We start from the raw sequence: 14936 nt of genomic DNA on the forward strand, positions 1-14936 counted from the left end.
TAAAATTATAATCCCATACCATAAATATTCAAATGTTTATCATGGAAGGGATGTGTAATTCAGTATGACAAGAAATGGAAAAAATTCAATTATACTGAAAAAAATCCACTTCAGGACCACAAATCGCAAAGCGAGAAGCAGCTGGGAATTAGATGATTGCACTTTATTTAGAACATATTATTGCAAGTAAAACTAACTTCAACCTCAAATCTAAACTCAATCAGCAAGGCATGCTTGAATGTGACAACAATTCATGGCTGAAGATAATTTTCAATAAATGGAACTTGAACCTAAATATGCATAATGCATTGCAAATTTATGTCTCCAAATCTTCAGATAAACCACAATGTATAAATAGTGAACTCAAAGAACTCAGTTACACCGTTAGCTGCTTAGACATAGAGAGAAATTCTAGAAGCTGACGTAATAACCTAGCGCGTAAATAAAAAGTTATATTTTTTACATCAAAGTACAACTTTCCATCTCTCATATTACAATCAACCAGTCATACAAAATAATATGAAGTGGTATTTTAACATATGCTACACTGACAACAGAAGTCCACTGAAGATACACCTGACTAAAGGATGACAAAAGTTAAAAGGTGCTAACCATAAGGAACCTATCCAGTCATACAGAAGCTAAACTAAAAGATTAGGATGTTAGCTACACAGTGCTAACTGCTAACAATAGTGAGATTCTATCTGACCTCGTCAGAGCTAGCAGAAGTCTCATTCTCAGCTAAAGATGTCCCATGACCCTGTTTCTCTTCTTCGCTGGACATACTATCTTCACTAGTATTAGAGAAGGATTCACTTTCATCATCACTAACAACATCTGCCCGATGTCTCCTAACGATACCTTTTCCTTGCAAAGCAAGTCGCCTTCTCTTTCTAGCTTTTCGCTTACCTTTAGGAAAGTCTTCCTGATGCGACTCAAAACCCTTACTCCCAACATCCTTTGCATTTCTGTCTCTATTATCATTGTTATCCTCAGATTCATTACTAGCAGAATCAGTGTCAACTTTACGTCGCTTCCTACTTGTGCTGGTCTGGTAGATAATTGTTCAACCCCACATTCAGTTAAAGTTATTACACATGTTCAAGCAACATAATATAATCAAAAAAGCAGTCATCTCAAATAAAGTAAATGGCATTTTGCACCTTCAAGTATATAGTAAAAAACTCTTGAATTTTATATTTTGCAGGAGTAAACATAGTAATCCCACTCGCATAATATATCTTCTTACTTTAGTCATCAGAAATGATTGGTGAAGAAGGAGCACATAAAACCAACTGTTTCACATTTTTCCTTTTTATAGTATGAAACCCTTTCGGCACATATTTGTTGCATAAAACACACAGGCTAAATAGGAGAAATGGAACCCTGAAAGCATGCACATTTAACACTGCAGAGAAACAATTTGGAAATGTATGTTTTATGTGTGAGTTTGTGGTTTTCACTGGCCAGGGAGTGCTCTTATGCTCATAGTTCTGAGTCCTAACATTGTGTTAGGCCACCGATCAACTTCACTCATTCTAGAAGGATCAAGAAGAATTAAGAAGCAGCTAGCAGTAACAAATTCGGTTAAAGGGCAGCAAGTGGTTACAAAATATCTATAAATAGCAATAGGATAGGATGACTGGGCACACAAAGATGTTAGTAGTGAAGTCAGGAATTGATGTAGGGTGATTAATTCCAATAAAGATAACAAGAAGGGATATAGGAGAAGGAAGAAGAAGAAGAAATACGGCAGAAGGGATAAGAGATGGCAGCAGCCAAACCAATAATTCTCAATCAATTCATCGTTCCAAATTACAAACCAAGATAGGTTTAAATAATAAAAACCTAGAAATATAGGGCCAAGTCCATTATTTAAATCCTAACTAAAATACGTAAACTTAAATAAAAGTCCAACTGAAACAATAATAAAAGTCCAGCTAAAATACTGAAACAATAATAAAAGTCCAACTATAATGATGTCCTCATCAACTCTCCCGGGGTGGGAGAAAACTCGACCCTGTCGAGTGGATATATCACCGCAGACTCTCGTCAATCTCCCAACCATAAGCTGAGTGGTTGGGCAAGTTTCTTCCGGCGTCTGTAGAAATGCGTCAATGGCGGTCTGAACCTGGTGTCGTCATCAACTCCCCTCGGGTGGACGGGAGGCGATCTGGGCCACGGAAGATCCTGCTTACTCCGATAAAACTCTAGCAAATCTGGATCCAAATGCTGTAGTGTCTCCCTGGAGATCCATGCACAGTCAGAATCTGGTCGACCAACCCAACGAACAAGGAAGCGCTGAACCTCTCCATCATTAGTGAACACAGTTTCTTCATCTAAAATAGCATCAATTTTATCTGTGTGTGCTGTGAGAGGTGGTAGTGGGTTAGAGGGGGCCAAAGAATTAGGATCAAGGATATGATCCAACCAAGGAGGACGATCTTTCTTTGTAATCACACACCGATACTGAACTCCCAATAGTAAAAATTCATGCCACTCATCTCCAAAATCTTCCTCATTGGTTAACACAACCTGTTTATCTAAAATAGCATCAATTACATCTTTGTGTGCTGTGACATGTGTTATTGGAGTGAAAATGGTAATATATTTAGGTTGGGGATCCACATAAGGAAGTAGAAAAGGATCTTCAAGGAAATTAAAAAGGCCTCTGTAAGTAACTAAGTCTTCAATATGTAAAGCAGAGTGGTGACCAAAATGTGATGAAAAATTAATGACGTGCGTATGGACCAACATGCTTTAAAACTTTAAAAGGATCAGCACTACCGGCTTGCAATATAACATAATCCCCAATATGAAATTGAAAATATTGTTTATGCAAATCAGTTTGAAGTTTATATAATGCATTACTTGTGTGGAGTTGTTTATTGATCTTAATATGCAAGTCATGAAGATGATGCACAAATGCTTCAACTGATATGGACACACTAGCATGTGGGGACATGGAAATAAGGTCTAACGGCCGCCTCGACTTATAACTATGAACAGCTTCAAATGGATTCAAACCTAGAAACCGATTTACAGAATTGTTATACGCAATTTGAACAGTTGGGGGAATCAAGTCCCAATTTCTAAGATTTTTCTGGACTAGAGACTTGAATAAATTGCCGGGACTTTGGTTAACGACTTCATTTTGACATCAGTTTGAAGTTGGTCAGTAGTGGAGAATGTTGATTTAATGCTAACCACAGGCGACTGGATTCTCCAAGGGTGGCCAGTGAAATCATCAAGCTCTTTGAGTTGTGCAAGGGTATGACATATAACATGTGACCGAGAGTTGTCAGAAATAAGGGGTATAGTATCCCAAGTCTCGGGAAGAGTCTGGATTCCACCTAAGGAAGTGTCCTTACTATCATCTAAGTCATCAAAATCTTCAAATTTAGGTTCATAGACTAGATCTTCTAACGGCTCCTCTATTACATTCTTTCGTTCTTCCATGACTAAGGTTCGATTAGGAGATTTAGAAGAAATGTGACCAAAGTCTTTACAGTTGACGCACAACAAGTGAGAAGAAGACCTTGGAATTTTAGAAATTCTACCCTGATTTTTCAAGATTGGAGAACCATTAGAAGGGGAAGGTCCTAGAAGGGACTTAACGGGAGGAGGTGGGGCCAATGAAGCCAAATGATGATTATAAAAAATTTTATCCTTATTTTTCAAAATTGGAGAAACATCAGATGGGGGAGGTCCTAGAAGGGACTTAACGGGAGGAAGTGGAGCCAATGACACCGAAGGATGATTGTCAATATGCTTTCTACATGGAGAAGAAGATCTTGGACTATCACGACCTTTACAATTATTTTTCCAAATAGGAGGAACATTAGACGGAGAAGGTTTTATGATAGACTTATGATGAGGCGACGCTAATGAGATGGGTGAACGAAGACGACCATGCTTTTCATATGGAGTACTAATAATCAACTCATAATCTCGAGCTAAAGAGTAAGCATGATCAAGAGTAGTGACACCTCGAAGGAAAAGCTCGCGCTTAAGATCATCCCTCAGACCTTGGCTAAACCTACTCAAAGTCGCGCTCTCATCCTCAATTAAATGACATTTGGTTCGAAATTCCTCAAATTGCGCAACATACTCAGTCACTAATTGATTTCCTTGTTTAAGGGCATTCCATTGAGTAAGAATTTCAAAATTATCTCGTTCTCGCTCACGAATCTTATCCCTATACCTACGATCGTGTCTAAAGCATTTTTGATCACCATGATGATGATGAAAATGTCTATTATGGGACACTTTGGATTTATGAAAGTCCGTTGAACGAGGGATTTTCTTAAAGTTGTTCAAATTAGCAGATAAAGCCTTACTTTCTTCAAGAGTAGTAATCACCTGAGTTTGGATAGCCGCTATTTGTCGGGTGAGTGCATCAAATTGTGAGGGGTTCATGTTTAAAGTAGTAAAGTGACAGGACGACCTCTATGCAATTGTACGCAAAGCAATACTACCTAAATGAAATGCAATAGAGAGACCAATATGCATCAAGGACCAACGATTAAAACATCAATTTGAAATTCTCTCTCTCTCTTTTCTTCCCTTCCAAAAATGCAAGTTAATAGTGCTGATGCTTGTAAATAATAAAGCAAGGGTCCAATGCTTGTTAAGATCAAATGGTATTGTCAAGATTTCCAATCAGGTAGATAAAAGAGGTAACAATGGCACATCAATTCAGTGAGATAAATGGGGCAACAATGGCAAGTCAATTCAATGAATGATTCCAGTCAAGTGAAGTTTGAGGCCAAAGTTGTGATAGTAACAGCAACACAAAGAATCTAAGTGATGCACTTTTAAAATAAAACAGCAGTATAAACTAATGAGAATTAGGAGATAGCAACTCCCTGTAGTCTAGTTGCCTGAATTGCTAACGATTGGGCCTCTGATCTGCCTGTGTCAAATGTCTCCGGCTCCTGAACTCACGATCATTGCATATTCTAAATTGTTGGCTTCACTGAAATTGGACAGATGCTGAAATAGAAACCTCTGTGTCACTGAATGGGTTGCTTGGTAGTAGACTGAAACTGTAGACGCTGGCTTATGGAAATAATGAGCAATGGCAGTTCACAAATGGCGAGAAGTGGCCGGCGTCTGGGATAATGAGCAATGGCCGGCCGATTGATGGTCGGCCAACTAAGTGGTGAAGTCCGACTGGGGTGCAAGTCGGCGACGGTGACGGGTAGGAGGGAACGGGCGACTAGACATCGTGGGTATTGACGGGGTGAACTGCTGGTTGTGGGGAGTGACGGGATGAGTTAGGGCTCGGGTTGGAAAATTAATTTGGGTAGTGAGATAGGAGTTGGGTTGGGCTGGGTATTGTGAGTTGGGCCGGTGATTAGTGTAATGGGCTAATGTGGGTATGGGCTGGATAATTGGTTTGTATGGTAATTGGGTCTTATGGGCTTAGAGTATAAATAGAGTTGAAATAATGAATCAATGGGCTGCTGTAATTGGGTTAGGGATATGGGCTTGATCGAGTCTATGGATTGCGAATGAGTGGGTTACGTGGGTTTGGGCCGTGTTCAATATGGGCTGAGTTCAGACTGAAAATTGTGTTGGGCTGGAATATATGTTGGGCTAGAATATATGGAATTGAAAAAAATATAAGCTAGGGTTTGAAACAGCAACTTTAATGCAAAAGGAAGCAGCAAATCAATCAAATTGAACAGCAGAATATTTTTTTTTTTTTTTTTTTTTTTTTTTTACAGAATGAAAATAAAAAATTTGGAATCCGGGTGTGAACAGTACCCGTGAACAGTAACACGATTTTTTTTATTTTATTTTAACTGTAACACGATTTATTATTATTATTTTTTTTTTTTTAACTAACTCTGAAAATTGAGGAATAAAATTGCTTCCTTTATCAAAATCCTTTTAATTTGTGCTGTCCCAACAAAATTTGGGAGAAAAGAAGAGATTTTGGATTGTAAAAGAAAGTACCCAAGATTCGGCTCTGATACCAAATTTGATGTAGGATGAATAAGAAAGAAAGAAGAAGGAACGGGGAAGAGAAACAGAGAGAAGGGAGAAGAGGAGAAGAAACCAGGGGAAGAGAGGGGAGGGAGAAAATGGCTGCAAGCCACCAAAAATATTTTAATTCTAATTCATCATCAACTGTCTCAAATGAGAAACAAAACAGAAATAAATAACAAAACACAAACCCTAAAGAGAAGGGCTTGGGCCAAACCCACTAAACAAACCCAATAACGAAAACATAAACAATAGTCCAAATAAAATATAACTAATAGTCCAAATAGAAAATAAATAATAAATGGATGTCCGCATCAAGTAGTGCAAGCTAACAACATGTTTTATTTCTCCTGAACCTCATCAGCATAATGAGCATGCTCAAAAGTTTTTTTTATGCAATTTAACTCTACAATCTGATCGATAATGGCCATATTTCTTACAACGAAAGCATTGAATTTTGGACTTATCGACATACCTTTTATTTCTAGAAGCGCGCTAGACAGAATTTCTTTTCTCAGAGTATGTAGTACTTTTAAGTCCTTTTCCACCATTAGGACTACCATCGGAATTGCTTGAGCTAGTCAAATTAACCTTGCTTTGAAAAGCTTGTTCCACAACATTTATTTCTTGGTTATTCATTCTATGTTATGAGAACACAATGAACTCTGGAGCCCTTCAACGGTCATGGTTGAAAAGCCCCTTCCTTCTTCAATTGCAGTAACCACATAATCAAAACGACATGTTAAGGACCTTGCAATTTTTTCAACAACACGCAATTCATCTAATTTTTCACCATTAACCCGCAATTGATTAGCAACCGATTGAAGTCGAGAAATATAATCAGAGACAATTTCAGAATTTTTCATAGAAAGAGATTCGAATTCAGCTCTTAAGGTTTCAACCTTATACTCTTCACCTTTGTAGGAATTTTGCAGCATCTCCCATGCCTCTTTAGCTGTAGTTGCACTTGAGATCTTTTCAAAGATGACATCATCTATAGATTGGTAAAGGAGAAATAAAGCCTTTTTATCCTTCTTCCTGTTCTCTCTCAAGCTGTCCTTCTGACCTTGAGTAACAGCTGCTACATCAGCTTGATCAGCTCGTTCTGTATATCCATCTTCAATAACCTCAATCAGCTCCTGAAAATCAAACAAAGCCTTCATCTGGATACACCATTGATCAAAATTTTTGCCACTAAACCTTGGAAGTTGAGGCTAGATTGACCTGTTCATAGTTGTAACCTACTTACAAGCAAACTAGAACGACATAAAAAAAAAAAGGCTTGGGATTTTTTCTGGCTCTGATACCAAATGCTGGAAAACAGAATAATCTCCCAAGAATCCCAACACAAGATCTGAAAAAAAAGAGAGAGAGAGAAGCAAAGAGAAGAAGAGGATTTCTTATTGATGAACTGATGATAAAAGAAAACAGTAGAAACGTCAACTATTTATAGCCAATTACAAGCTCAACAAACTGAATCAAAATCCCCCCAAAAAACGCAGCTAATTGACCCACTAAAGCCCTACTTTATTGGCATAACAATAAACTGAAAAAACAAATTCCTAATAATCTGTAAGGACTTATTCAACATCAACGTGGCTCAACTAAAAGAAAAAAAGAGAGGTTTGAGTTTAATTTCCAACATATTTTTCATTTAATTATGCTTTGCTTTTAAATTCGAGAGGTGAAGTCATTTAAATATGAGGATGACTATTTTTTGTGCATTATATTGTGTGTAACTCAAAATAAAAATATTTCATGCATAAAAAAATTGCTTATAGTAAATATAAACGGATTAGACGTGAAATTGTTACAGCTTTTCTTAGATTACGTTGATTCTTTTACAGAGAAAAATATAAATAATTATAAATTTTGAATTATGCTTGAAATTCAGGCACATTACATATTTATTTTGTAACACTCCGAATTTTAAATTTTTCCACGTGGGTTGGTAATTTAACAAATAAAATAATCCATGTCCAACATTGTCGTCACACTAAAGTCGAAAAGTTGAAGTGATAAACACGTCCCACTTATTTGCATAAATGGTTTATTCCGTAAACGTATATTTTTAATTTATCGTAACTTATTTGGATCGAATATTTAAGTATTTTAAAAATTATTAAAAATATATCGACATTATACTCATTTTATAACTCTTGTTAAATAGTATAATTTGGAATTAAGAAAAAATAATTTTGAGCTAGTATGTCTGAGTTATTCTAATAAAACGAAATATGTTATCTATTAATATTTTCTTAATGTATAATGTAAAATGATTTTTCTCCTAGAAATATGTACGGTCATATGGTCATAATGAAGGGAATGAATATGTTAGTATAATTGAATTTATTTAGACTTAATTATCTCCTTAACCATGATATTAACTTTAATTAATTAGAACGTGCCCTTTAAAATTTGTAATAGTAACACACTTTAATTGATTTTACATTAACTCATGAACATGGTGGTTTAATTACATTAATCTTCAATTAACCTCAAATGACTTTTCACATTATGGAAGTTACGTGTGTGGAAATTATATATATATGAGATGAAAATGATTTCTTCCACCACAATTTATATTACACATACATCACGCCTCTTTATAATTTTAGAATTTTGAGCAAAGTATATCTTTTCACAAAGTCATTTTCAAGTAAATTCTTGGATATCAAATTGAGGTAAGAATACATGGTGCAAGTGGTAAATTCTTATTCCTTGATATATATGTAAATTTTGGCATGAGATACTTTAAGGCCTTCGGATCGAATGCTATGTTAAATCCTTCGGGATAGACCGTTAGGTCAAAAAGAAGAAGTTAAATCCTTTGGGATAGACCGTCAGGTCAAAGAAAAGAAATTAAATCCTACGGGATATGGGGATTTTTAAGAAATTCCTAAGAAATGTTGGTATGTTATGCTATTTTTTTATATTTATATCATATGAAAAAGGATGTGCACGTATTCTTATTGAGTGTTTTCAAAATACTCATTCTTACAATATTTCCAGATAAGAACGGGTCGTGAGGACGTGTGGAAGATTGACGGAGCGATGCTAATGTGGTCGTCAAGTAAAATTTCTAGAAAGGACAATCATCAATTTATATAAAGAATATCTTTGCGTTAATATTTATGCACGATATTATTATGTTGTTTAATAATTTGAAATCGAATATTTTCGATATGTTTCCGCTTAAATTAGATAGAGAAAAGTTTTGGTAGCACCTTGAACTCATTTTTATTTAAAAATAACAATAATAATGAAAAAGAGTTCAGGGCGTTACATATTTCGAGGAAATGTGCATAGTTAAATCTCGTATTTGTGAGCATCCCAGTGAAATTTAGATTGGTCCATTGGTTTTTTAGTGTATAAAATCTCTTTGACACGGTTTCCTTCCTTTTCGATGCCGTGCATGGTGGTCAGTGTTTATGTATCTCTATTGGACATCGAAGTGCGATTCCATATCAGAAAAGCCTAGTTTTGATATAATTCTTGCTCACGTAGAAGTATGATAAACACAAAAAGTCGAACCCCAATTTCTAACTTCTAAGGATTGGTCTGAATCTTCCCAATTTTGAGTTTTTTCAGTCTGAAATAAATAGAGTTCAGTAGTACTCAACAACTTGAAAAGTCTTAAATAAGAGAACAATACATAACTCTTATATAGAATTGCACTTCAAAATTAAAAAAATTTGTTAAATTATTTCAAAATTCAGGTATTAATTCAAATTAATAATAAATAAATAATTGGTATTATTTATCTCAACCCAATTAATAGTATTCCCACCCCACTCCACTCCACCCCACCCCACTCCACCCCATCCCATTGAATCTATCCCACCCACCTGTAATTTTTTTTTTTCAAAAATTAAAAACTTTTTTCAAGATTACTTCCTCACCCTATAACCAGCCCCACACCTGAAAAAAAAAATCAAAAAATTTAAAAAGTTTTTTTGGGAGATTATCCTCACCCCATGGAAGCCCCTTAGATATGTAACTAATTGTGTTATTTGTGGCTAGATTATTTTTTGTGACCAGACGTGTTATATGTGATTAACTGTGACCTAATTTGCCTTCATTGTGACTGTCTGTGAATATCGAAGTCATTTAACCTGATCCTAGAACCACACCACTAATCCCCTTTATGCTATCCCATCCCCATTCACACCATCTTTAGAAAATTTTCAAAGTCACCGACCTGTGTTATCTGTGATTAATTGTGGCCAAGTTTATATTCAGTGTGACTAACTTTGACCAGATCAATATTAACTGTGACGATATGTGACTAATTCACAACTGCTCACAATTAACGTAGAATTGGTCACGACCAATCACATTAAACATATACTTAGTCACATATGGTCACCATAAAAACAAATGTGTACACACCATGGACAAGTACCATAGTCACCACCACCATCACCTCCAATGCACCGCCTTTACCACCTTCAACTCAAACCCATGATCATAAATACTACCTTCACAGACTTGTGTTATCCGTGGCTAACTATGATTAAATTTTTCTTTAGTACAACAATTTGTGATCATGTCAGTCTAATTTGTGACTGTATGTAACCAAGTCATACATAGTAACAATTAACAAAATTTTGGTTATGGACAGTTATAATGAAGATAGACTTGATCACACCAGGTTGTTGTCACCACTACCTCTCCCAACAATGTTGAAAACCAAACACGTGCCACCTCACCACGACCACATGCACCACCAACAACAAAACTATCGCCGCCTATAACACTACCAACATAACCAATAACAAAAACAATAGAACAACCCACCGATTAGGAAATCTCCAACAACATTTGCAAAATACTAACAACCATTCCAATATCCCTGGCTAAATAACAGATATGACGAAACAAACACCTACGATATTTGATCAAACAACCACCTACACCACCACATCAAACAACCACTCACTAAAGCAATTTCAAATAGGGGAATTTACAAAAATGTCACTTTTTTTTAAAATGCACAAAAAATTTTGATGTGCACACAATTTGTACAAAAATATCACTTTCTTGTTGTGAAATGCCTAAATTACCCTTAATTTGACCTTTTTGGAGCATTTAATACTCCTTCATGATTGTTTTTCAAAACAATTAATGTTGTGATTTGATTGTTTAATTTGTATATTATAATCATTGAATATATGAATATTATATTGTAAAATACGAATTAAGTTAATAAAAAAATGAATATAAAATCCTTAAAAACCCTAGTTAACATAAAAAACAAATTTATTGTTAAACAAACCCTTATTTCATTCATCTTCTTCATTTATTTTCTTCTTGATCAAGAATACATTATTTCATCTATCTTCTTCATATATTTTGAAAGGTCAGTTATTGCGAATTGTTTATATTTTTATGTAATAACTTACTCTTTTTAAAATGTTAAAAACAACATGATAATCACTATTATTAATCATCATGTTCTTTTTTTTAATATTTATGAAGGAAAACATACCAAAAATATTTAAGGAAATGTGAAGTATTCCATATTTAATGAAACATTCAGTCATTTATTTCTGAAAATAGGTTGTGATGTTGTAGTTGAAAAATGATTATAACCATTAATGCTACCAAATACATTTGAAACTTCTCGATAGTTGAGAAATGATTATAACCATTAATGCTACCAAACACATTTATAGTTGAGAAATGATTATAATTCATATGCATATTACGGACACAGAAAATTTGCCAATAAACCCCGATGTTATTTCTAAACGCACGAGCAATGTCGTCAGTGCCCACAGTTATATGTCGAGATACTGTCACCGAAACCTGTATCGACAGATGACTGCACTCGTCTGGCAGGATAGTGACATTTGTCATTTGTCGAGAATGTCTGCAGCTAACTGTCGAGAACGACAGTTCATCTATCGGGATTAGCCCAAATGTTGAGAAATACTGCAGCCATCTGTCGGGATTCATTCTCTCTTTCTTTCCTTTTTACAATTGACGGCTTTTTTTTTTCTTTTCCAAGATTTGATATGACACTTACATAATTATCAAAAAGGGACATGCAAGGTATTCAAGTTCTTTTGAAGGGTAAAAATGAACAAATATGACACTTTTATAAAGAGTTTTAAAATGTGATATTTTTGTAAATGACAACTAAAAAAATGGCATGGGGTGTAATTTCCTCTTTCAATATAGTTCTTTCACTATTACACAAATTTGTCAACCCAAATCCTAAATTCTCAGCTTGAATTTCAACATAGCAAATGGAGAAAAAGACGATGATTGAGTGAGAACAACTTATCCTTCAACAGCGTCAACAAGAAATCGTTCAAAAAAAATGCAAAGTAAGCATTTCTTGCAACAACGACTGTCGATGAAGCTATGAGTAGCTCGTCTACTGCAGTTGCGACGGCGAAGCAAGGCGTCGCTGCTGGCAGTAGCAACAAACGAAACGAGCGTCGAAATTATTAAATTTGTATTAACACCTAATTAGTAAATTTTAAACTTCGCCATTCTCGATTTTGAATTTTATACTTGAGATGTAGGGTTTTTAATAATTTTCTCCTTAAATAATTCTATTAGTATAATCACGATCGAGCTTTTTTGATATCAATTCTATATAAAGGTTTACATCATTTAAAAATTAAAAGAAGGTAGTAAAGTAATAATTAATAACTTGAATATCATGGCATTTATAGTCCAACAAATAATCAATTGGGTACAATTCATCTTCTCGAAAATAGCATAAAACTATTCCATGTGTTTCTTTCTTTCTTTTTTTCTTTCAAATATGAAATTATTAATTATTTAATCACAATATTTAAATATTTGAGAAAAATAATTTCTTTTTAGAAATATTAACATTCTCAAGAGATTTAATTTTCAAAAGCTAGCCTTTTTATCTATTTGATATATGAAAAAAAAAATATTTGAGTCAATTCGTCCTGATGAATACATTTATTTATTTATTTATTTTGTATGAAAATTATATACACAGACAAAAACATACAGGTTCTTCCCTCCACATCTCTATCCGAAACAAGTTCCCTCTTCCTCCCCGTCGTTACTTTCTCACCATTCTCTTTCTCTCCCGCTTTTCTATTCGTTCTTCCTTTTCCTAAATCAGATCTCTCCACGCCCCTTTTTCATTTCCCTCGTAAAACTGCTTTACCTTACCAATTATACTTACCCCCAAACATTCCAAAACTCTCAATGATTCTTGAAAATTACAAAAAAATCTCTGTTTATTTCACTCTTGGAGCTTCAAGAAAAGATTTATAAATCATGCAACAGAAGAACTCAGAGAAGCAGAATTTTACGAGACAGCTGTCGCTCACTTCTCTAAAGCCTCCATTTGGAGGTGATTACCACCGTTTCGACGCTGGTTCTGGTCGTGGACAACCTAATCAAGAAGCTGATCAAGTTGTTGTTATCAAGACTCCTCCGGTAAGTTTTTCATTTTTGAACCCTTGTTACACTGATTTTATCTTTGTACTTATTTTCATTTTTAGTGTATGAAGCTGTGATCGAATTATAAACTTCAGACTTTTGAGTGGTTATGATTTATACAACTTATTAAGATCTTTTCTTTTTTGTATATCGGAAACAATGTATAAATTGAAATTGAAGTATATGGTAATCATTTAGGGGTCGTTTCCGATATATGTAGAATCAAGTCTGAATATACTAAATGTGTGATTTTTATGTTGTCAGGAGATATCTGAATGGGTTGGAATTGAATTAGTGAATTTGTATTGAATGTAAGGATTTTGACCATAGTCATTTAGCTTGTTATATTGGTCAATCTTCCATTTCTTCTGTTGTTTAGTAGAATCGTGAAGTGGGTTTTGATTTGAGTTCTTCTGTAGACAGTGCGAACTGATTCTTTGGTATGGTTTTCCGTCATAATAATTGCTATGAAGGGAAAATTTTGAATCACTTATCAGTCTCTCAATTTTTCGAAGATCTACAATCTTTTCCGATGCATTGCAGAAAAATATTATGTTAGCAGATATCACGTCAAAAGAATTATAAAAGTACTTTGAAATACTTTTTCTGTCTTATCTCCATGGCACATGTCAAGCAAAAGGAGACACCACCATTACTTAACCATTAAGTCAATAGTTTCAGGAGTTCTCTACAATTTCATTATGCTTTTCGATTTTTTAAATTTCTTAGCCATTGGAGGATATACTTGAAATTTGGGGATTGCAAGCAATTGCAATGTTGCTTACTCGAAGATTTCATTTATTTGATGGCCCATGTAAAGAGCGGCGAGGCTAAGGATATGGACTTGATGGTAAATTTTAGCTTTTCACGTCTTCTTGTTAAAAAAGAAAAGTATTGGACCTTAATGTAGATTAAGGAGATGTACTTATCTGTTGTCTAAATGTATATTTGAAATGTATTAAACTTTAAGACTGATAAATTAGTTTATATGCAGGAGCATGAGTAGGAAATGTAAGGATGTCAAGAAAACATTTACGGTTCAATCATATCGTACAAAATTTCCAATTGATGACGACTGGTGATAATGCATTACGCTTGTACGCTGTATCAGTTCCTCTTGTAACTATATAGTCTGACTCTCATCACTCATCAGTCACTGTTTAAATTACATTAGGTTTTATATTTTAGATTCCTTAACAGATGGCGTTACGGTTTTACTTAAGACTGATTTTAATGTGAATGAATCTCTTACGATGTCCTATGAACTATTCCTATGATCCATAGAAATTTAACTCCACTGATTGGAATTATCCATAGACAATGAGCAGGACAAAAGCCAAACAAATCTTGTTATTTCTTAATGCACTTAATAGCTATTTGTTTGTTTATATTTCTGCTACATTATGGAGTGGGCTTGTCCAAGCACCTAAGATTAGTTATGGTTGATAGTTCTTTTAATATTCATTTACTCACTTAGTCAGATTGTGTACTTTTATCTTGAT

General features: G+C 34.6%; 1 protein-coding gene across 1 annotated transcript; it reads right to left on the reverse strand.

The window, feature by feature from the left end:
• Positions 1 to 1766: 1766 nt before the first annotated feature.
• On the reverse strand, positions 1767 to 6578 carry LOC111387283. The gene is made up of 2 exons (XM_023011825.1): positions 6470 to 6578; positions 1767 to 2543 (listed from the first exon to the last, which is right to left on the reverse strand). Exons 1-2 carry the CDS (start codon positions 6555 to 6557, stop codon positions 2053 to 2055), a joined length of 579 nt encoding a protein of 192 aa, XP_022867593.1. The 5' UTR covers positions 6558 to 6578; the 3' UTR covers positions 1767 to 2052.
• Between the last annotated feature and the right edge of the window lie 8358 nt (positions 6579 to 14936).

Source organism: Olea europaea, unplaced genomic scaffold, assembly GCF_002742605.1.
Source record: "Olea europaea var. sylvestris unplaced genomic scaffold, O_europaea_v1 scaffold398, whole genome shotgun sequence".
Lineage (NCBI taxonomy): Eukaryota > Viridiplantae > Streptophyta > Magnoliopsida > Lamiales > Oleaceae > Olea > Olea europaea.

Bases quoted from the DNA above. Each gene is read 5' to 3' on its own strand.
- LOC111387283 (XM_023011825.1), bottom strand. From the start codon at position 6,557: ATGGTAGTCCTAATGGTGGAAAAGGACTTAAAAGTACTACATACTCTG. The intron at 2,544-6,469 runs GTATGTCGATAA...ATGCTATTTTAG, and splicing joins CGCGCTTCTAGAAATAAAAG to ATAAACAGGTTGTGTTAACC.